This window comes from Mercurialis annua, linkage group LG4 (genome assembly GCF_937616625.2).
Source record: "Mercurialis annua linkage group LG4, ddMerAnnu1.2, whole genome shotgun sequence".
NCBI lineage: Eukaryota > Viridiplantae > Streptophyta > Magnoliopsida > Malpighiales > Euphorbiaceae > Mercurialis > Mercurialis annua.
Window position 1 is genome coordinate 24328368 of NC_065573.1, and position 21150 is coordinate 24349517.

Sequence of the window (21150 nt, forward strand, 5' to 3'; positions counted from 1 at the left end):
ATCACCAAAAACAAAAAAGAAAGTTAATACTTAAATGGGAAAAAAATGATACTTTGGATATTTTGGGAAACACTTACCTCCAGAACTGTGGTGTAATATTGCAGAACTACAAAACAGAAGCATGTAATAGGAGATAAATGCAATAAGGTAGCATTAGGAATGTGCATTGGTCGGTTTGATTATCAAACCAGCTCTTCTAGTCCAAACCGATTGATTATTTAGTTATAAAAATTAATTTGAAATCGAACCAAAATGAGGACATTTTTTAATTCGGTTCGATTTGTAACCATTATATGTTAATGTTAATCCACTTAGAAAATACTACATAACTGATAATAATTTTATTTTAGTGGATTGAGGCGCGCCATCGGACTTTTGATCGTTTGACTCCCACGAGAGAGAATCACTCATTTTTTTTGATAATTTAGGAAGGGAGAGCGCTTGTGGGAGGAATCAAACCCACGACCTAACAGTTTGCTGTTTAGCGCTTATACTTTATTTTTGTTTCCTTAATTAAATTTAAAAAAATGATAAATTGGACTACTTGATTTTCCTTAATAATAAATAAAAAAATTATTTTATCAAAATAAATTCATAAATAACTAAAACATAAGATACATTAGTTAAAATATAATTATTGAATTAAAAAAATAAATTGTTAAAGAATTTAATTTATCATTATTTAATTACAACATTATTTCAATTAAATATTGTACGATTAATTTTAGAATATTATAATTTAAGATTTATTTTAAATTTTTATAATTATATTGAAGTCTAATGTCTTAAAAATACCCGACTTTTTAACTCTTTTTGCAATCATATTTTCATATTGAAAATTGATCAATTTTATTTTATTTTATATTTTTTCGTTTCAATTGTACCCTTAAATAAAGTAATAAAGAGGTACTATAACATTAATAAATGATGGAGCTCGTACACATCAACCAATGAAAGCATGCTAAAGCTTCCGTAGCCTTTTTAAACAGTGGAAATCATTATCTTTTACTGTAAATAGAAAGAATATATCCACTTTCTAATGTGAATTGATGCAAAATGAAGAAACAGAAAATAAATAATTATCAGACACCCCCTTTAAAAAGAAAAATTAAAAAGAAATTGAGTCAAATATTCTTTACTACTAGTTTTTATACTTGAACAAAAATCAAACCAAATCAAATGGGAGGATATTACAAAAAGTAGAACCAAGGCATCTCTGGTCTAATTATTATGTGTCAACTTTGCCAACAAAATTAGCTTCTTAATTACACACATAGATTTAGAATCGAATAACCTTTGAAAAAAAAATTGATTGTATCTAGATTTGTTTCTAATATATACTTAAATTTTAGTTTGTAATTAAACAATATGTAAAATTATAATTTTTTTAATAGTAAAATATTTACGTTAACAAATTTTTATATTTGTCAAAATAAATTCATATAACTTTGGTCGAAGATGTTTTTCATAGTATTTAATTAGTCTTGAGAATCAAATCAGCGCTCTATGTTTGGAAAGGTGCTAAAACACACTTATTGTTTTTAATAAAAAACTCAAATAAGCTCTTTTTTTATCATCATTAAAAATCCGTCAATTCTTACTTAGCCGAAATCTAGCGTAACTTTTTAAACAAGTGATTCAAATATGCTCTTAATTTTAATTTGCAGTTCAAATATTCACTTCATATATGAAAAGATTCAAATATGCCCTTCATCTATATCTATACTATATATAAAAGCACGGATGGGGGGGGGGGGGGGGGCAGGCAAATTTACTGAATAATCATTTTTAGTTTACTACTAAATAAAAGTTTTATAGTCATTAACTAATTAGTTATTTAATTAATCACTATTATAATTAAAATTCTAATTAGAATAGGTAGCTAAATTATCTCCAATTTAATTTTTAATATGTAAAAAATAACTAAATTGTCTCCAAATTAGTAGGAATACCTATCTTTTAGTTTGATTGAACAACAAAATTAAAATTTTATATTTGGTCAATATATCATTATTTAAATTTTTATCTTATTATTTTTAAAGATATTATTAATAAAATTAAGTTAATTATTTAATTATGGTTATTATAAAACCAAAATAAGAATAAATTCACTACAGAAAAAAATTTAATAACCGAATATATTATACTTTTACAAAAAATTTAAATTAATTTAATATTAAATTATAAATAAAAAAATTGATATAATTATAATAAATTTACTAATATGTTCATTTACGAGTTACGTTACGAGCCACGTGTATAGCACGTAATGCGAAACTAGTTTGTAAAAAGGTTCAAATATGTCATTCATCAATGAAAAACTTCAAATGTACATGTATGAAAAAGTTCAAATACGCCTTGTCAATATGTTCAAATACACCTTTTAAATATAAATAGGTTCATATATATCTCAAGTAAGGGTGAGCAAAATTATCGATCGGCCAAATTAACTGACCAAGCTGGTGACTTTTGGTCATTTTGATTATAAGTTTGGGTTTAGTCGGTTCAGTTTTGATTAAAAAATGTAGATTTTTAATTTTTGATTCGATTTGAAATTTAAATTATCCAAATTAACCGAATAAGACGAATTTTTTAATTTTTTATTGTATTTTTGTCGGTTTCGAGTTTCGATTATTCCATCCAAATTAACCGAATGAGATGACTTATTGAAGTATTGGAAAATTTGTCTCGTATCAAGGAACATTTTTATCACTTGATATTTTCAAAGTAATCGAGTAGATTCTGAAAATACATTCACATTCAAAAGTCGATTCTATTTTAAAGTTCAAAGTTTGAAACTTAATTCAAACTTAACAAAGTATCATTTTAGAAGCTCGATCTCCAACTCAATAAAATAATTGAAACTCAAGCTCGATTCAGCTTGTGTTTATATATGTATAATTATAAGAAGAAGAAAATTTAGTAAAACTCGACTAGGCTCGCAAACTTATCGAGCGGAATATTTTGATTCTCAAATTCAATGTGAATTTTTTTTATATTCCACCTGAGTAAGAATTGACGATTTTTAAAACAGTGTTTGAAGGAGGGATTCATTTGAGATGTTTTTAAAACATTAAGTGTGTTTTAAAAACTTTGCAAACATAAAGGATATGGAGGGCTCATTTGATCCTTTTACCTTCTTCTAAATCATAAAATATTAATTCTCTTCGTTCGCAATAAATTATTATTTTTTAAATCATAGTCTATGTATATTATAATTATAAATTAAATAATAAATACCACACTAAAAACAAAAGCATACATACGGTCGAAATCATTAAAAACAGTGTAAAATCTTTTGAAAATATATGAAAATCATTTCAAACTATTTTTTAACAATTGTTATAAGAAAACTATTTGAGATATTTTATAAAATGTTTTTTAATAACTATTGTAAAATTTTGTTTTAAAAACCGTTTCAAACTGTTTGAAACTTTTATAAATATTTGAAAATGTTCTTTTGAAAATGTTTTTATCAACATATTGCAAATTTTACTATTTTATATGTATATATTTTTTTGATCTGTGAAACTATTTAAAATTATTTGAATTTTTTTATTAAACTGTTTGAAATCATTAAAAACAGTGTAAAATCTTTTGAAATTATATGAAAATCATTTAAAACTATTTTTTAACAATTGTTATAAGAAAACTATTTGAGATATTTTATAAAATATTTTTTAATAACTGTTGTAAATTTTTTAAAAAAAAACCGTTTCAAACTGTTTGAAACTTTTAAAAATATTTGAAAATGTTCTTTTGAAAATGTTTTTATAAACATATTGCAAATTTTAGTTTTAGAAATGTTCGAAACAAATTTAAAAACTGTGTTTGTCTTGATTGTAAATTTTTTAAAAATTGAGGATTTAAAAAAAATTCAAAAAATATACTAAAAAACGAAATACCTTCTTTATTTTCTCCTTATTAGGTTGGAATCATATTATTTTTAAAGAGGATAATGGTCTGAAAAAACGTTCACCTTTTAGCCACTTTTTGTTTGCACGTTGACGTTGTAAAATCGTCGATTTCATCCAAATCCACATCTTTCGTTTTGAATTGCACCCTCAAACATCAAAATCCACACCTGTTGGTTTCAATTGCACCCTCAAGCATCAAATTGATTTTTTCAATACTTTTTATTTTAATATATGTTCTAAATAGTCCTCAATGTTATATAATTAAAACAGAAAATTATATTTACAACATAATAATATTTATTTGTGTTAAATAAAAAGTTATTACTAAATTTTAATTTTTTTTAGAAAGAAAGAGTTTTTGTATTTTAAATATAGCTTTAAGCGCAATTTAAAATAAGTCTTAAAATATAAAATATTAATTTAATTTTTTTAAATGAAAAGACGTCGATTTAATACTTGAAAATGCAATTGAAAATAAAACATAAGAATTTGGGTTCAATTGACGATTTTATAACATTAAGATGAAAACGAAAAAAAGTTAAAAAGTGGAGTTTTTTTCCAGACCATTAGCCTATTAAATGGAGTATTTTTATCGATTTCTCTTCTTACTTCCCCACTCTAAATCTCAGGATCACAAATAAATAGCAATGAGCTATATACTTATAAGTTTTGTCCAAAGAAAATAAAATTGTGTCCCCTATTTGACCATTTGTAATAATTATTAGTAGTAGTTTTATAGTGTGTAGCTCCTGAATATAGAGAAAATAGAAGACCTGGAAAATAGGATATTGGAAGGCATCAGTCATGAAATTACCAAATCAGGCACCTTTCTGTACTTCAAGACAAACACACTTACTCGATAACAACACCCCAGGTTTTTCAAAAACTATAAGGGTCCTTCTGACCTTTCACGACCCCAAAAGTTCACAACACTGAAAGGAAAATCCATAGGAGCACACCCAAATAAGTAAATATGCACACTATATTAAAATCAAATTAAATCATTTATTTATTATTATTATAATTGGAGTGGGAGATTTTTAGCGTTTAAATGAAAATTAAATAAAATACTATCCGATGTTTATACTATTTGAGCGATAATTTATTATATTTAACATTAATATTAAAACTGATGAGGTATAGTTCAGCAGATATATTCATTAGTTAGAATTAAATTCTCCCACAAAGACTAAAATTCTTTGGTATAATAAATATTTTCCAAAGCAAGACCCAGAAGCTTCTCCAGTCTTGATTCTTGAAAGATTTAAATGGAGTAAGAAATAAAGAAAACAAACCAAAGAAACAAAAAAGAAAAAGCAACAGAAATAATCTCTCAATCAAAAATGACAGTTTTGAATACAATGTTATAACCAAAGTTTAATCCTTTTATTTGTTAAACTAATCAAAGTACCCATCTTTGTATCTGTATATTTTGTTTAGTAGTAGTATAATTAATTTTTGAAGGAAAAAAAGATTGAATTTTTTCTGAGTCAGTCAGTCCCCAAGCTGGCAATGGGCCAGTTGAAGTGTCAGCTTTTCACAACATTTTCTCTCTAACCCTCTCCATTTCTTTTGCTTTTCAGTCTCTGTACTCTCTTCTTGCCTTTATTTACAGTCACACACACAAATAATAATATGCCATGAATGAATGAACTGTGAGAAGCTACAGTTATGGAAATGGGTTCAGGTTTTGTAACCGAGTCAAGCAACTCCAACACTTCCTCTTCTCCACCTCCTGAGTCACTGACCGGGTTAACATTTGGGAAAAAGATCTATTTTGAGAATGCTGCAGCCTTTGGGGTGAAGTCTGGGTCTGGCTCTGGGGCTAGGAAGGTTCATGGTGGGCAGCAGCAGCCGCCTAGGTGTCAAGTTGAAGGGTGCAGAGTGGATCTGAGTGATGCTAAGGCTTACTATTCCAGGCATAAAGTTTGTGGCATGCACTCCAAGTCTCCTAAGGTTACTGTTGCTGGTTTGGAACAAAGATTTTGCCAGCAGTGTAGTAGGTCAGCTCTGTTTTTATATTTATTTAATACTTTTCTTTGTACTTTTTTTTTTGGTGGGTTTGTTTTAGAATGTCTGTAATTTTAAGGTTGGTATGGTGTGTCTCTTATCTTCTTGCTTTGTGTTTACTGTGGTTCTGCATTGATGTTTATGTGTTTCTCATGATATTTATGTCTTTTTTTTGTATGATTTGTTAAAGAAAGGAAAATGAGCTGCTTGAGTAATTATTGTTCAGTGTGTTGAGGTTTTAGATTAAGGTTGAAGTGGTAGCTTTTTGGTGTCTTTTGAGTAGGTTTTGGATTTTTTTGCTCCTTTGTCATCACATTTTGCTGTCAATAAACTTTTCCTGCCTCTTTTAACTTTTCTTTCTCAGTCTTTTGGATTTATTAGGCTAATCAGTTAGATTAAGTTAAACATTTTCTGCATCAATATTAGCAATTTCATTAGGTCTGGTTCTTGGTTTATGTTTGGTGGTTTACTTTTTTTATTCTGAAAGTTACAGTTATCTTCAGCATGTTCATGTCTCTCAATTAGATTTTATCTGTTACTACTGGTAAATTAGTTTGATTTAGGTATTTTTGAGCAATGGAAGCTGTTTTGTCGATAGATTAGTGAGTTGAAGCTATTCAGCTTTTCATTACTAGTAGAATTCTTGTTCATCAACTGTTGCCTTCCATTTCTGCAGGGAACATTTGTTTTTGAGTCTTAACAGAGTTAGTTGATTTTCTGCCTTACTCGGTGTTTAAGAGATGGTCTCTTTACCTAGTTAGTTCTGTTTCTGTTTAACATGGTGTTTAGAGGATAATCCCTTAACCTAGATTCTGTCTTGCATAGACCAATGATCTTTTATGTTTTCGTGTCCGCCGGAAAGGTAAATTTATCTCTTGGGTTCCATAGCGTTTTGTTTTTGTATCAATGGAAGTTAAAGTGAAACTGAAGGCATAAATCTTTGATAGCTTATACAATGAATTATGTGAAGTACCCAATTTAATTTCAAAAACTTCTTAAAGGAACTCTTCAGTAAGATTCTACATATCCTCTTGTTTCTTTAAGGACCTCAACACGAGTATTCAAACTATAAGATTAAGGTCTACAGGGATTATTTAGCATGCTATTACTTCAGATGAGTCCAGATTAACTTGATAGGTTGCAGACTTGTCTGTAATACGGGACCTCATTTTCAGCAATGGCCATATATGAGGTGGTCCATTCTTAATCAGAAAGTCATCCTTTTCATGATGTCTTATGCTTTCGGCTTGTCCTGTGAGCTCTGGTGGCATGTGCTTCTGGTATGACAAGAATGATCCGCTGGGACAGTTTTGTTTTTAATCATTAATACTGAAAAAAGTAGTGGTCTCGGTACTTTTTTCCGAGTTAGGATGATCCTTCGCTGCCACTAAGACATTTTGTAAGCTTTAAAGTCTCAATCTTAGACATTGTCCCAATTTCCTCTTTCTGATTGCTGTTGAAAGGAATAAAATCATCAACTTGGGCCTGTGATTAATATGCTTAGCTGATGTGCGAACTTAGTAAAACTATATGAAACGACTAATGAGCAAAGACTATAGTTGCGAGCTACGGAGAAATATTTTGTCATCAGATAGCATACTCCACAGGTGTTTAGGCTATCAAGAGCTTTTACCTCACCTGTTCAAATTACAAGAGATAGGAGATATTTTTCTTATTTGAACACATAGATATTTTATATGTTTAAGGCTTCATTAAAAATCTTGCTACCAGCATTTTAGCGAACCAAAGTACAATTTCTGAAAATGTGTAGTTAGTGACTAGTTGAGATAATGACCATATTGGTTTCCTGTTTGAGATTAGCTGTTGGACCACTAAATGTCAATATTTGGACCACTTGATGTTACAATATTTTTTCAAGCATTCATTAGGAAACATGATTATCATGCTGAGTAGAATGTATATATCAATCTGAGGCCAAAATGGAAGTCTGTCTTCCCAAATTTTCTATTTTAAGAACGATTTGGTAGGTTAGATGTTTTGGAGCCTTTATTATGCATTAGACATGATTTAAATAATTTTTCCTTATGCATGGAAGATACTCAATACCATCAAAGATACATTCATGTTGATCTTAGGCATTGTCGTCTTCTAGTTAAAGTGGGTCCATAACTTGGTGTAGTTTAGTGACTTTAGTCATTGCTCATGTTTCTCAACCTTTATCTTTAGCTAGGCCTGCTTCAATCCTTAACATAAATCACCTGTTTTATCTTCCAAATAATATATTCTTTGATGTTAAAGATTCATGGAGATGTTACTGAATATCTTGGTAATTAATATTTTTAAGTTTTGTTGGATACACCAAAATGTAGGAGTTTTACCACCAAAAGGTTCTTTTTCTTCGAAACTTGTATATTTGTCCTTGGGATATCATATCAAGTATCACAATTTGATGCGATCAAACTTCACTCGAGTTAACTTCACATTTAGAATTGGTTAAATATTAATTTCGTAATGCTGATTAAGCAGGACTTTTTTATTGAACACATTTCTTAGAGTAAGATCTAAATTATGCAGCCTCAGTATATGTGTTGATGGAATAAAACAGATCAATGATTGTTGGTGAGGAAACAAAAGCTCAATGTATTTCAATTATCTCTGTGATGCTATGGATAAACTCAGTAGTATACATACTAACATTTTATCGCGATCATTGCTTTTTGTACGATAGAAAATATTGAATGTCTTCAAATGGCTAATTCAGCAGTGGGACCTCAACATTTCAGCCTTTTTTTAAGGTGAAAAAAATAAAAAAATTATGCCTTCAACATGACATTGGTGTGTATCTGCAACTTGATTGGACAAAACATTTGAAAATTGGAGTACATGGAAGAGATTTGGCTGAGGACAGAAAAGAAATATCATTTCTTGCTTCTCTGCTAAATTTTTCAAATTTATTTTGACATCTTATTTGGATTTTGCCATTTTAAAGTCTTTGTTGTGTTGCCATTAACATTTTCACATTCTGTTATTTCTCTTATATGATAAATTGTTGAATCAATTTATAAGGATTTCCTAACGAAAAGGAGGTATTTACTTATGTTCTATATTTTACTATAATTACTCTATGCTGAGATAGTTGCTAAAGATGTACCATGAACCATCTGCTAATAACATCTTTGTTAGTGTGTAATCAGATTTCATCAACTTTCTGAATTTGACCAAGGCAAACGAAGTTGCCGAAGACGCCTAGCAGGGCATAACGAGCGAAGGAGGAAACCCTCATCCGGGTCAGTGTTGTCGTCTCGCTATGGCAGGCTCTCTTCAACGGTTTTTGGTAAGAGTGTATTAGAGTAGTATCTCACTTGCCCAGCTCGTCTTTACAGTTGTTATTTGATTATTTTAGCTTTTCGTGGTGCATAAGGTTGCGAGATTACATCTCATTCATGTGATGACAGATAATAGTAGCCGAGCTGGAGGCTTTCTTGTAGACTTCAGTGCTTACTCTAGGCTTTCTGGAAGGAATGCATGGTCAACTGAGCGGCTGCACGAGAATGAAAGCTCAAGCAGAGGAAGGTCTATATGTACTCCATGGCAAACTACCTCTCAGAATCCTCCGTCGAACCCTTACCAGCCAGGTTCTGCAATAGGGAATGCTTATTCCAGTTCCGGAATTCCTTCCGGAGAATGCTTCACAGGGGTCAGCATTCCCGACTCAACCTGTGCTCTCTCTCTTCTGTCAACTCAACAATGGGGCTCAAGAAACCAACTACCAGGGCTTGAGGTTAATGCTCACGGAGCACCCCTGGCTCAATCAACTCTGCCACACCGCCCAGCAGCACCGGATCATTGTCCTAACCCCTCTTGGGGTTTCAAGGGCAGTGAAGCTAGCAGCAGTTATCACGATATGTGCCCGGATCTGGGTCTTGGTCAAATTTCACAGCCTCTGAATAACCATTTCTCTGGCGAGCTTGAGCTGTCTCAGCAGAATAGGAGACAGTACATGGAAGTTGATCACTCCAGGGCTTATGGTGCTTCTACTCAGCACATGCACTGGTCGCTTTAAGCTGCCTGCTTTTTCTAAGTGTTATGGAAGACTTTCTGGTTGTTAATTACCTTAAATAAGTAACTGCTACATTCTTTTTGGGCAGGTTATCTTAGACCTGATCTCTTGTTGAGATAAACTCAAACTGGTCTGTGTTATTTATTTATCTATTTATTTCTGCTCTGCCAGAAATTTGAACTTGTTTGTCAACTATCCATATTGTTATTGGAATTTGCTTTGAGGACATGTTGCTATACCTTAAACTAGGATTAATGTTTTCTATCTATATGATTATATCTATATCTATCTATATAAACAGGTGCGGACCTAGGAAGAGCGTATGGTGCCCACCTTATAATTTTGAGTACGTTTAGAAAATGTTAATATGGAATTGAAAAATATGATTTTGTCACCTTAAATTATATAATTTGTCCACCTTAAAATTTATTTGTTATCAATTTTACTCATCTTATAAAATTTCAATATAATTTTGACCGCCTTATAAAATATTTCTGGGTCCGCCACTGTATATAAATACTATAAAACTAATAACAACAAATGACTATTTATAGCCTATATTGCATGAAGTTGTATGATGTGTTTACGCGAATGGTTTCTAGAAGTACATGTTTAAACTCTATATATAGAAGTTATTCTTATAAAAAATATTTTTTCGCCATTTTCTGTTTTAGTATTTATTATTTTAAATTCATCCTATACCACAGCTCATATGAGCTTGTCGTGAACAACTTAATTTTATTTCATATCTCATGCTCTAATTGTATATTTCAACTCTTTATATGTATATTTTTATTGTATTTTAAAGGTTTTTTTTCTCTTGAATTGCTAAGAGTTATGCAAACATAAGACTAATGCATCTCTTATATGCCATTCACAATTAACTACACAAACATTATGGTTTATTTGGATTGAGAAATGAATGATGTAGATCAAAAAAGTGATATTTTAGTTAAATTAATCTACACCATTCATTTTGTAATGAATGGTGTAGATCAATAAACATAAGGAAATCCCTATCCGGTTTATTTCCTTATCAAGTAATTGTGGTTCTTTAATATTGCTTAATTATCATTCATATCTTCTAATATTAGTTGTTGTGTTATCTCTAATTTTGGAATGCAAAGTTAAATTTTGTTAAAAATTGTATCTTTTTTTAGTGAATTTACATATTCTTTGCTTTTTATTACTTTGTTTATTTTTATGATCATCTCCTTTCTCTGTTGTTTGTCTGATTTAACATGTTTTTTTGTTTTAATTTGATGTATTATTGATAAATGCAACTAAAATATTCTGTCTAAGACGACCATTGATAACTGCAATTAAAATATTCTGTCTAAGACGACCATTATTATTATGAAGAATATTTTCTTAATAAACTAAAGATGTTACATTTTTTTCCTAGAGATATGTAGTTAGGTGTTAGAATTACAATTATTAGAGAAACTAATCCGGAAGGCAGGATCAAACCCCTAACCGAACCCCTAACCTTCCGGAATGTACGGCGAAGAGTGTAGCCCAATGTACAAAGATGTTACATTCACTAATGCATGAACTTTAGATATAAATATTAAAAAACATAAAACCTACAGCAAAACGTAATAAATCAAGATGTATTATATGCACTGCAAACAAAAGTTGTAAATAAAATGGTCACAAGAACACCAACTTTTGTATTTAACATATTGGCATCCAACATTGGCAAAAATGAAAACTCTAATGTCTAAATAACTAAGTAGTGTATTGAGTTAGTTATACAAGTACAAGTGCTACAGACATCCATGGATAGAACTTAGAAGTCCCGAAAGCAGCATTCGGTCTAGCTAGTCACCTTCCTGCTTTTCTTCTCTTTCGAAGCCGAAAATGCTGTATGCAAGCAAGTTCATCCATCGTACAATATTAATGAATATGTGCTTCAAATCATTTAGAAAATTTAGCATCCAAGAGGCACCTTTGAACGTCAGAGTCTAGTCTAGTGGTCATCTTCATCAATTCCAGGGCAGCTGGACAAAAGTGCTTCTTCTGTTTCATACTGCACCAAGCACAGAGTAACGGATTTTTAAAATTTACGATGCATGTGAGCATGTTCATACAAGCCACGTTAAGTTTGGAAATGGAGAACTTCATTTTCAGGTAGAGTGTGAGTGATGAGTTACCTGAAATCCACAAAATAGGCAGTATCTATGTTCGTTTCTCAGTTTCATCAATATTTCTTGCAAATCCTGAGTCCACAAATTTATTGTCAATTAGGGTCTTGAAGAGAGTTAAGAGTAAAAAAAAACATTTAAAGTTCTACTAAAGAGCTGCTTGTTTTCGCAGTTGAAGGAAGTAACCAAACAATCAAAAACCATCTTTTTAATTGATACCAGAACTGTAATCTATAATAGACTGAAGAGGCCCCTCGTTAGAAAAGAAAACAAAGGGAGAAAAAAAAAAAAAACAGTAGACAATCAATCTCGACAAAGAAACAAAATTTCAACATGTTTTCCTTATTTTCAATAGTTGCAAAAGAAAAAACTTTTCTTGCTAGCAATTGAAGCTCAAACTCAAAGCATCTGATCCCAGCGTAAACTCCAAACATGAAAATTAGCTTATTTGCAAACACCATACATCTCAAGTATTTCAAATTTAAAGGTTCTTTTGTTTCTCTTCTTTTGTTATCAGAATGGTAAAAGAATTCATGTTCACAACACTAGCAGATGAAACACTAAACAAGAAGCTCTCGACGCATCATCTTAGATTATAAAAGCAAAAATGAAGGGAGGAATTGAAGCACAGAGATTAAAGAGTAACGGTTAGGGAAGAGTGGTTGAAAATAGAATGTTTACATGGGCTTGATTCTTTCATTTTCACTGCTGACTTTACTTCTCCAAACCAGTATCCTATCTATCACCTCCAATCGAATAACATGTGTTAAAAGGAACAAAGATCACATGACATGAGTAAGCCAAAGGTCAAAGGAGCCCTAAAGAACTTCACAAACTCAAAACCTGAAATGATCTTTGGCTTATCAACGCTGGGCAGTTTGTGAGGTTTTGAGTCTGTGATGGTTGTCCACTAAGGGTTTCATTGCAAACAATTAGATAAAAGTATTGAAATTTCAAAAGGTTAACACCATGTAATTTGGTGTCTCTACCACAACTTGCAAGTGAAACAAAAATAATGTTGCAAGCAAATTATCAACTCATATTGAAAACTCTATTGGTCGAAATCCTAGTCATGTATCAAAATCCACTAGTAATTAAGAAAACAACTTCTAGAGATAAATGAGAATAATACTTTATATAAGATACATACCACCTCTGTTATAATCTCTTCCTCTTCCTCTTCTTCACCCTCCTCCTCCTCCTCATTGTTCTTTGTCTCCAAAACTTCTATGTTCTCCAATTGGTCAAGTGCTGCTTTTGCTTTTTGAAAATTTACAACAACCCTCCTACTCCGCCATTGCGACTTCTGCCTAGAACCAAACTCTAGCATCATATCCTCTTCCTTCCTTATATTTCTTACAGCCTCAATCTCCTCGCGCTTCCTCTTCTCCTTATGCGGATCCTCCCTTCCAATCCCAACTCGTGTGCGCCGAATCTCAATCCCCACAGGCTCCGTTCTTCCAGAGCCCTCCTTACCAAGAGAGGCACCGGGGGTATAACCCATTTGTTTTAACAACTTAAACCCAATGTTTGATTGAGGAATTGGAGCCTCTATTTTAGCTAACATTTTCTCATCCTCTTCTCGCTGCTTCCTTTCTCTTTCGAGTCTACGCTGCTCTTGCCAACTGACGGTTTTAGCCTTCTTCTTTGACGATTGAACATCCGGAAGTTTGTTGCTCGCGATCTGCATAAATGACGATGAACACTCTCTGCCTCAGTAGCTAACAAAATAAAAAAAATGAAAAATGAAACAAAAATTAGACAGTTTGATGATCTCTACTGAAAAATTAGAAACAAGATTTTCAAAACAGACTAAATTCAATGGGATTCTTCCATTGTGAGACTTTCCAAACACAATTCTAGGGTTTTTTGTTATTTGGCAGCGCAGAGGTGAGTGTAAAAATGCTCTCAACTGACAACTAAATTACGTGATTTATTTCTACGAAAGATTATCATAATTAAATAAATAAAACATATAATAAATATAGGTTCGGCATGTAATCAGATTATAAATTAGAGGCAGAGAAGAAAAAATAACCTTTTTGGAAGGAAAATTAGAAGTGTTGGGTGTTTGAGGAAGAACAAACTGAGAGAGGTCTCCCATGTAATCTTCTTCTTCATCATCTTCTCCATTTTCTGTTTGATTATTTCTGGATTCAGCTGCCATTTCTGCTACTGCTACTGAAACCTTTGTCAAGAATGTGAAATATTAACATTCATTAGCGGAAAACAAAAGTACACTAAAGTGGCAATCTGCTCCTTCAATTTATGTTTAATGATCAATTAGTATAATTGTTTTTAGTTCTAGAACAAATTATTCTAACACCCCTCACGTTTGTCATAATTCATAATGTGCTATCTTTTGTTTGAAAATCAAACGATTTGATATCTCAGTTTGATTTTGTAAACTATAAAGCTCTTCTGTTAGTTCGGTTAATAATTTAAAATTTACTTTTAAACGATTTGATACCTCAGTTTCAATTATATAGACGATTTAATACCTCAGTTTCAATAATGTAAACGATTCGGTACCTCATTTTCAAAAATTTGGTGCCTCACATTTTATTCCGTTAACGATTTAGTACCTATATTTAACAAAAAGGCCTTAGAATTTACAAAATCAAAACTGAAGTATCAAATCGTTTGATTTTCAAACAAGGAGTACCAAATTGTGAATTATGACACACGTGAGGGGCATTGTAGTAATTTGCTTTTAATTCTATAATCTATTTATCTTAAATCTGTTTATTTCTTTTTATTAATTTATCTCATTTTTATATCTAATTCGGTACCGACTTACTATAATTATTATTATGCTAAAATAAAAAAAATTGATAAAAAAAGCTAAATTAGTAAGTATATTGACTATAAAATCAAAACATATACTAATTAGTCATCACTTATAGGCTAAGAAGCAAATTGTCATTTAAGCCACAAAACCACTAACATTCAATTTTACCTAAAAATTGAATTTTGTTTTACATTTTATCTACTAATATAAAAGAATATATTTAATATCTTAAAAATACATTACTGATACATTTTTAATGCGGAAGATATAAACTGAAAATTTTAGATACCAAGTGAAGATTTTTTTAGGTCTTAAATAATTTTTTTAAGGAGTGTATTTTCTCTTTTTTTTCTCCCGTTTTTTTAGATTTTCCTGTAATTTTCTCAAAGAACTATCATAAATGGGCCGGCATTGGGCCAAAAACGATGAATGAGTTTCAGAAGCCCAACAAAAGCTAACGTACACCAAATACGTGTGCACAAGTCTTAAACGACCATAACGGTTTAAGCTGACGTGGAAGAGAGATAAAATAGAAAGAAGCAACACATTTCATTTTCATTTTCACGTGATCGTTTTCAACATCAGTCTTTCTTCTCTGCCAAACAGAAACCAGAAAAATTAAAGAAAACAACTCACTCCATAATTTCTTCTTCTAAATGCTACTCTAAAACCCTAACTTTCTCGCATTTTCTTTCACTTTCTCTCCCCATTTTCTCATTGTCTTCGCTGTTTAATTCCGAGAATCTTTACGGGAGGAAACGACGGAAATAATTATTTTCTTCTTGAAATCTAAGTAACTTTCATCTACGTAGTACTAATAACTGTTTTCTACTTTCTTTTTGCTTTTCTTCAATTTGTTTTCATAGTCATGTCCGTACCTACTTTTCTTGGCAAACAAACAGGTCCTTATAATCAATTTCTTATGATTAATGTCGTTAATTTTAGTAATCATCAAAGAACTTACAGTGTTTAATCTTTTGTTAATCTTATAGTGATGCCGAGTGAAGGGAGACCGCATTGTTACTTCACTTTAATCGTCGTCGTTTTGGTGCTGGTTTCATCACATGATCAACAGGCTTTGGCAAATACTGATCCGTACGATGGTAAAGCTTTTTGCTCTTGATTTTATAGAGTCGTTAATGTTATTAATTTATTATTATTGTTATTGTTAATATTATTAATTAGAAATTTGTAGGCTAGAAATATATCTTTATCCCAATTTATTATTGTTATTACTATTAATAAAGGAAAATGGCGGGAAAATGACTGAATCAAATTTTTAACCCTAACGTAGGCAAGTATCGAGCCTGCCTAAGCTCACATGTTTAATATGAACCAGATGCGTGGAGATCCTTTAATAATTGTGATCATTAGGAAGAAAAATTGTCAAATCCTTCTGTGATGATTTTGGTATTAAACTTGGATAACTATTGGTTTCTAGTTCAGATAAATATTTATCTACTATGATTTTTATCATTAAATTTATGAATAAAAGAAAACTAACAGGCTAAGGAAAACTAACTATGATCATGATATTCTATCAATAAAGGGATTTTCTTGATTTGCTAATTGCAAATCTAATTTAATTATTTGGTCTTGTAAATTACGATGTGAGCTTGGGGGCAATGTTAGGTTTGATTAATGATCTATTGTTCACAGCTTAACAAAAATTGATCTACAGATGTTTTCTCTATGCGGATATTTATCTTTACAGTAAGAAGTTGACTGTCTTTTCCTTAAACTTTTGTGCAGTCATAGCCCTTGAAGATCTGTACTTAGCCCTGAATGAGCCCCCACAGCTGAAGGGATGGAAAGTGGAAGGAGGGGATCCATGTCAGGAGTCATGGATGGGAGTGACATGTTACGGATCATCTCTAATACACCTGTAATGCCAGTGCCCCTTGAAGATCTCTATTTCATTTTGCCTGACAATTTTTTGCAATTTTAATGCTATCAATTTGTATCACTTTATGCAGTAAACTTCCAGGACTAAACCTCAGTGGAACCCTTGGAACTCAGCTTCAGTTTCTCCATAACTTGAAGCATCTGTATGTTGTTTTTTACGTCATAGATATTGTTTCGAATCACTGCTTGTTGTTCTATAATTTTCTTACATCTAGTTTTCGTTTTAGGGATGTTAGCTACAATCATATTCAGGGTGGAATTCCGTATGGCTTACCGCCAAATGCCACTAACATGTAAGTTGCTGCTCCTCTGTTTTCTGCTTATAGGTTTCGTTAAGTTCCGTATCAATGGGTGGTTTTATTTGAAATGCAGCAATTTAGCATGCAACAGTCTGAGCCAAAACATACCAACTTCTCTGACAGGCATAAAAGTCCTTCGACATCTGTACGGTGTACTTATAATCCTTATTTTTCTGATTTCTGAATAAGAGTGTTCGCTCATGAATTCTTTGGTTTGTCCGTTTCCAGGAATCTAAGCCACAATTCATTGTCTGGATTTATTGGCGATGTGTTCACGGGGCTAATCAATCTAAAAGTGATGTATGTTTCAAAACCTTTTTGGTGTAATTTAACAATATTGAGGCATTCATATAGGTGCTGTATAAGCAATCAGAATTGAGACCAGAGCTCAATTCTCAACCTTTTTCTAATTGGCCATCCATCATCTGTTTAGTGTATTTAGATCACAAGTGAAAGTACAACAACTTGCTAAATTTTCTTATCCACCCCTTCCAAATTAAAGTCAATTCAGCAACTGAACCACAATTTATAGGATACTTGAAATGACATTTGTTTGAGTGTTTTGATTTTATTTTCCTTTCACGTCCTCTTTTGTGGAGTTCCTAGTTAGCTAGTTCCTGACTTTTTGTGTGTATGAATTTTGTGAAGTGATCCTAATGAATTGATATGCTACGGTGCAACAGGGATCTATCATACAATGACTTCAATGGAGATTTACCACCTTCATTTGGCAATCTGACAAATCTTACTATATTGTGAGTATAATGCGTTTTCCGTTAAACTGACCTTTGGTTCATATTTCAGATGTGTTTCTCCTTCCTTATTTAATTGCCAAGTATTTCTTGTTTAATTGTCAAGTTTCTTATTTGTTGCTTCCGCTATCCGCAGGTTGTTGCAGGGCAACCGATTTACTGGATCAGTTATCTATCTTGCTAATCTTCGCCTGACTGACCTGTATGTTCCTCCATGTCTTTCCTGTTTCTTTGTTAGCATTGGTTAATTAGGCTGATGTGATCGTTTAACCTTCTTCTCTCTGAATTTTGTTCTCAGGAACATCCAATCTAATCATTTCAGTGGTGTCATTCCAACTCAATTTCAGTCAATACCAAATCTGTGGTAATTAATAACAAAATTAGTAGTTGTAGGTCTAATTGCAAGCATAAAAATATGGATCATTACTTCCCTTATTTTTCTACTTCTTACTAGGATGGATGGGAATAAATTCCATGTAGAACCCAGTTATCCACCCTGGAATTATCCACTGGATAATGTGACCATTACGCAGACTTTTGTCGGCAACCCATCAACAGAATCAAGCGCCCTTGAGAACTACCCCGATCTTAAGGCCAGACACAAGAAGAAAAAGCTAGGTCCTGGAGGAATAGCTTGTGTTGTAGGTGTAACAACTCTAGCTGTGGCTTGTGCAGCAATTCTTTTTGCAGTCCGTATTAAGCGAGCCAATGTTTGTCCAGTTACTAGAACCAGAGGTGAGATGAAAGCTATTTCAGCTTAGTTCCTCTTCACTGTTCAGCTGCTTGCTTAGTTGATGTATTGCATTCTCGCTAATGGCATGAACTGTGCTTGAGTCCAATGTTCTTGCAGCATAGCTTCTTCTGCAGCATCAGAACTTCTCCGGTGCCATTTGTAACCTTTTTGTCCATTTATTTTCTTAGACTTTTCGCCAGCCGCATATGACGCCAGCCCACAGCTCTTGCCAGTCAAATCTCCTCCTAGTCTTGGCCTAGACAACACGCCCACTGCCTTCCGTACTAGAAATGAGAAAATATCCAGAAGAAAAAGCTTTGCAAATAAATACAATGCTCCAACAAGTGCTAAAATTTACAGTGTGGCGGAGATTCAATCAGCAACAAACAATTTTAGTGAAGAGAATCTAATTGGAGAGGGATCTCTCGGTTCTGTTTACAAAGCTGAATTCCCTGAAGGCCAAGTATATCTTTATACTTCTTGATTGCTTGTATATTTTCTGAAATTTAATCAAGTTATTCGATTTCTAAATGCCCGAGTCCCCATCTTTCTCTTCTCCCCAGATATTGGCTGTGAGAAACATCAGCATGGTATCACTATCTTTTCAAGAAGACGAGCAATTCTTGGATGTGGTATGGACTGCATCTCGACTGAGGCACCCGAACATTGTAACCCTTCTTGGTTACTGTGTAGAATATGGACAGCATCTCCTTGTTTATGAGTACGTCAGAAGTTTATCTCTAGATAATGTTCTGCATAGTGGTGGATACAAATCCCTTCCTTGGGCAGTTCGAATAAATATTGCACTTGGTGTTGCCCGAGCTCTGGAGTAAGTATCTGATATCCGTGAACTCTCTTAACTGGTTCGTCTTTCTCAGTCCACTGCTGCAAGAATAGATTTTTGCATCTTTTGGACCAAAGTTTATCAATTATTAGCTTTAGAACCCCGCACAAACTGCTTATGTCAAACTTGGTCAATGCTGCAGATGGTGTAGGCTAGGCTAGCTGGTTATATATTTCAATGTTCTTCCCCATGTTCCCTGAACTGATAGACATCTTCAAATTGATCATTTCAGGTACCTGCATTCTACTTTTTGCCCGTCTATTGCGCATGGAAACATAAAAGCTGCAAACGTCTTGCTTGATGAAGACCTTAAGCCTCATCTGTGCGACTGTGGGATCACAATTTTAAGGCCGCTGACGAGCAATAGTGTAAAACTTAAGGCGAGTATTTGATTAGTCTCACACTGGTTTTTCTGATTATACAAAAAATTGTTGTTCAATCCGGGGATGCACCAAAAACTAAGAATTAAAGCTTTCCTATATGCTTATTGGCTCTGTCTATTTCTCTTCACATGAGTCTTTCCAGTGGTAGGCTACTTATTATTCATTCAACTCGTAAATGAAGTGCATCTCGATTCTCAAAAGAACCAATAAAGACTTATGAGTGCTGTTTGACAATGCTGTAAAACAGGCATCTGAAAGTGCTGTTGGTGACACTGGCTACATTGCACCTGAACATGGGGAACCAGGAACAGATAACACGAAAACCGACATTTATGCCTTTGGGGTCTTGCTGTTGGAGCTATTAACAGGAAGGAAACCATTTGATAGGTTTGGCTCATACTCTTCTTTTCTTTCCCTATCCTGTTTTTTCATGCATTTTCTGACACTCGTTTGTGTTTGTTCAACACAGCACAAGACCAAGAGAAGAGCAATCATTGGCAAAATGGGCTTCTTCTCGGCTTCATGATAGTGCACATCTGGCACAGATGGTTGATCCAGGCATCAAAAACACTCTCACCTCTAAAACCATTTCCCGCTATGCAGATATAGTCTCGCTCTGTATTCAGGTACTAAAAACATAGATTTTGATTGCAAAATTCGAGTTTTAAAATCAAAAACATCTAATTGTGACTGAAACTTGAACAGCCAGAGAAATTGTTTCGGCCACCAATGTCAGACATAGTGGGATCTCTAGCATCAGTTACCCAAAAGTATACAGTTTCTGAAAGCGGTACAGTTGAAGGTGCTGAAGTTGGTCCTTTCGACATGTCTTTCCATACAACAAAGACTGGTTTAGTAGGCTCTCCCACTCCCACTTTCTACTCAACCTGATTCCCATTTTTGCAGTTTAGTTGACTAGTGTTAGGCCTTAGCACAACAAATGTGTTGCCATTGAATTACATGTATCAGCACTAAACCACAATAATAGGCTCTCTAATTCTTGATTTGACAATTTAGAATACAGAACAAAGATAAACCCGACAATGTATGTCGATCTAAATCGCATAATACACACATGTACTTAGATGTTTGTAGAGCAAATACTTTGATTTGAAGGTTTCTCTGATAATCAGCAATTCTATTTACTTACTAATCACTCTTGTTCATATGTACATATATAATCCCTAACCAAGAAGAGCTCAGTTAGTTTTCTTTTTAAGCCACTTGATATCTGGCTACCATATTAAGCCTTGACTAATTTGAACTTCATCAAAAAAAAAAAAAATTGAATATAATTTTTCTGCAACAATTAAAAAATTAAGGCGGATTTTATGGTTTAATGTTAATT

The 21150-nt window shown here is 32.6% G+C and overlaps 3 protein-coding genes across 7 annotated transcripts; 2 read left to right on the top strand and 1 right to left on the bottom strand.

The window, feature by feature from the left end:
• Positions 1–5188: 5188 nt before the first annotated feature.
• On the top strand, positions 5189–10176 carry LOC126679188 (squamosa promoter-binding-like protein 9). The gene is made up of 3 exons (XM_050374167.2): positions 5189–5920; positions 9083–9222; positions 9344–10176. Exons 1-3 carry the CDS (start codon positions 5589–5591, stop codon positions 9949–9951), a joined length of 1080 nt encoding a protein of 359 aa, XP_050230124.1. The 5' UTR covers positions 5189–5588; the 3' UTR covers positions 9952–10176.
• A 1371-nt stretch (positions 10177–11547) lies between these two features.
• Positions 11548–14347, bottom strand: LOC126679508 (uncharacterized). 3 transcript variants are annotated; one of them, XM_050374552.2, is made up of 4 exons: positions 14134–14347; positions 13249–13779; positions 12105–12170; positions 11548–11980 (listed from the first exon to the last, which is right to left on the bottom strand). In XM_050374552.2, the coding sequence occupies exons 1-4, from the start codon at positions 14260–14262 to the stop codon at positions 11921–11923; spliced, it is 786 nt and encodes a 261-aa protein (XP_050230509.1). In that variant the 5' UTR covers positions 14263–14347; the 3' UTR covers positions 11548–11920. The 3 variants fall into 3 exon arrangements, with proteins under 3 accessions (XP_050230509.1, XP_050230508.1, XP_050230510.1); XM_050374551.2 differs by having other exon boundaries at positions 13246–13779; positions 14134–14343; XM_050374553.2 differs by having other exon boundaries at positions 13246–13816; positions 14134–14292.
• A 1090-nt stretch (positions 14348–15437) lies between these two features.
• LOC126676549 (protein STRUBBELIG-RECEPTOR FAMILY 2) lies at positions 15438–20931 on the top strand. 3 transcript variants are annotated; one of them, XM_050370770.2, is made up of 17 exons: positions 15438–15788; positions 15879–15989; positions 16639–16771; positions 16863–16934; positions 17019–17084; positions 17164–17235; positions 17319–17390; positions 17774–17845; positions 17979–18044; positions 18141–18206; positions 18297–18577; positions 18764–19038; positions 19139–19404; positions 19652–19799; positions 20050–20189; positions 20272–20428; positions 20508–20931. In XM_050370770.2, exons 1-17 carry the CDS (start codon positions 15755–15757, stop codon positions 20691–20693), a joined length of 2217 nt encoding a protein of 738 aa, XP_050226727.1. In that variant the 5' UTR covers positions 15438–15754; the 3' UTR covers positions 20694–20931. The 3 variants fall into 3 exon arrangements, with proteins under 3 accessions (XP_050226727.1, XP_050226728.1, XP_050226729.1); XM_050370771.2 differs by having other exon boundaries at positions 15438–15776; XM_050370772.2 differs by having other exon boundaries at positions 15438–15679.
• Positions 20932–21150: the final 219 nt, after the last annotated feature.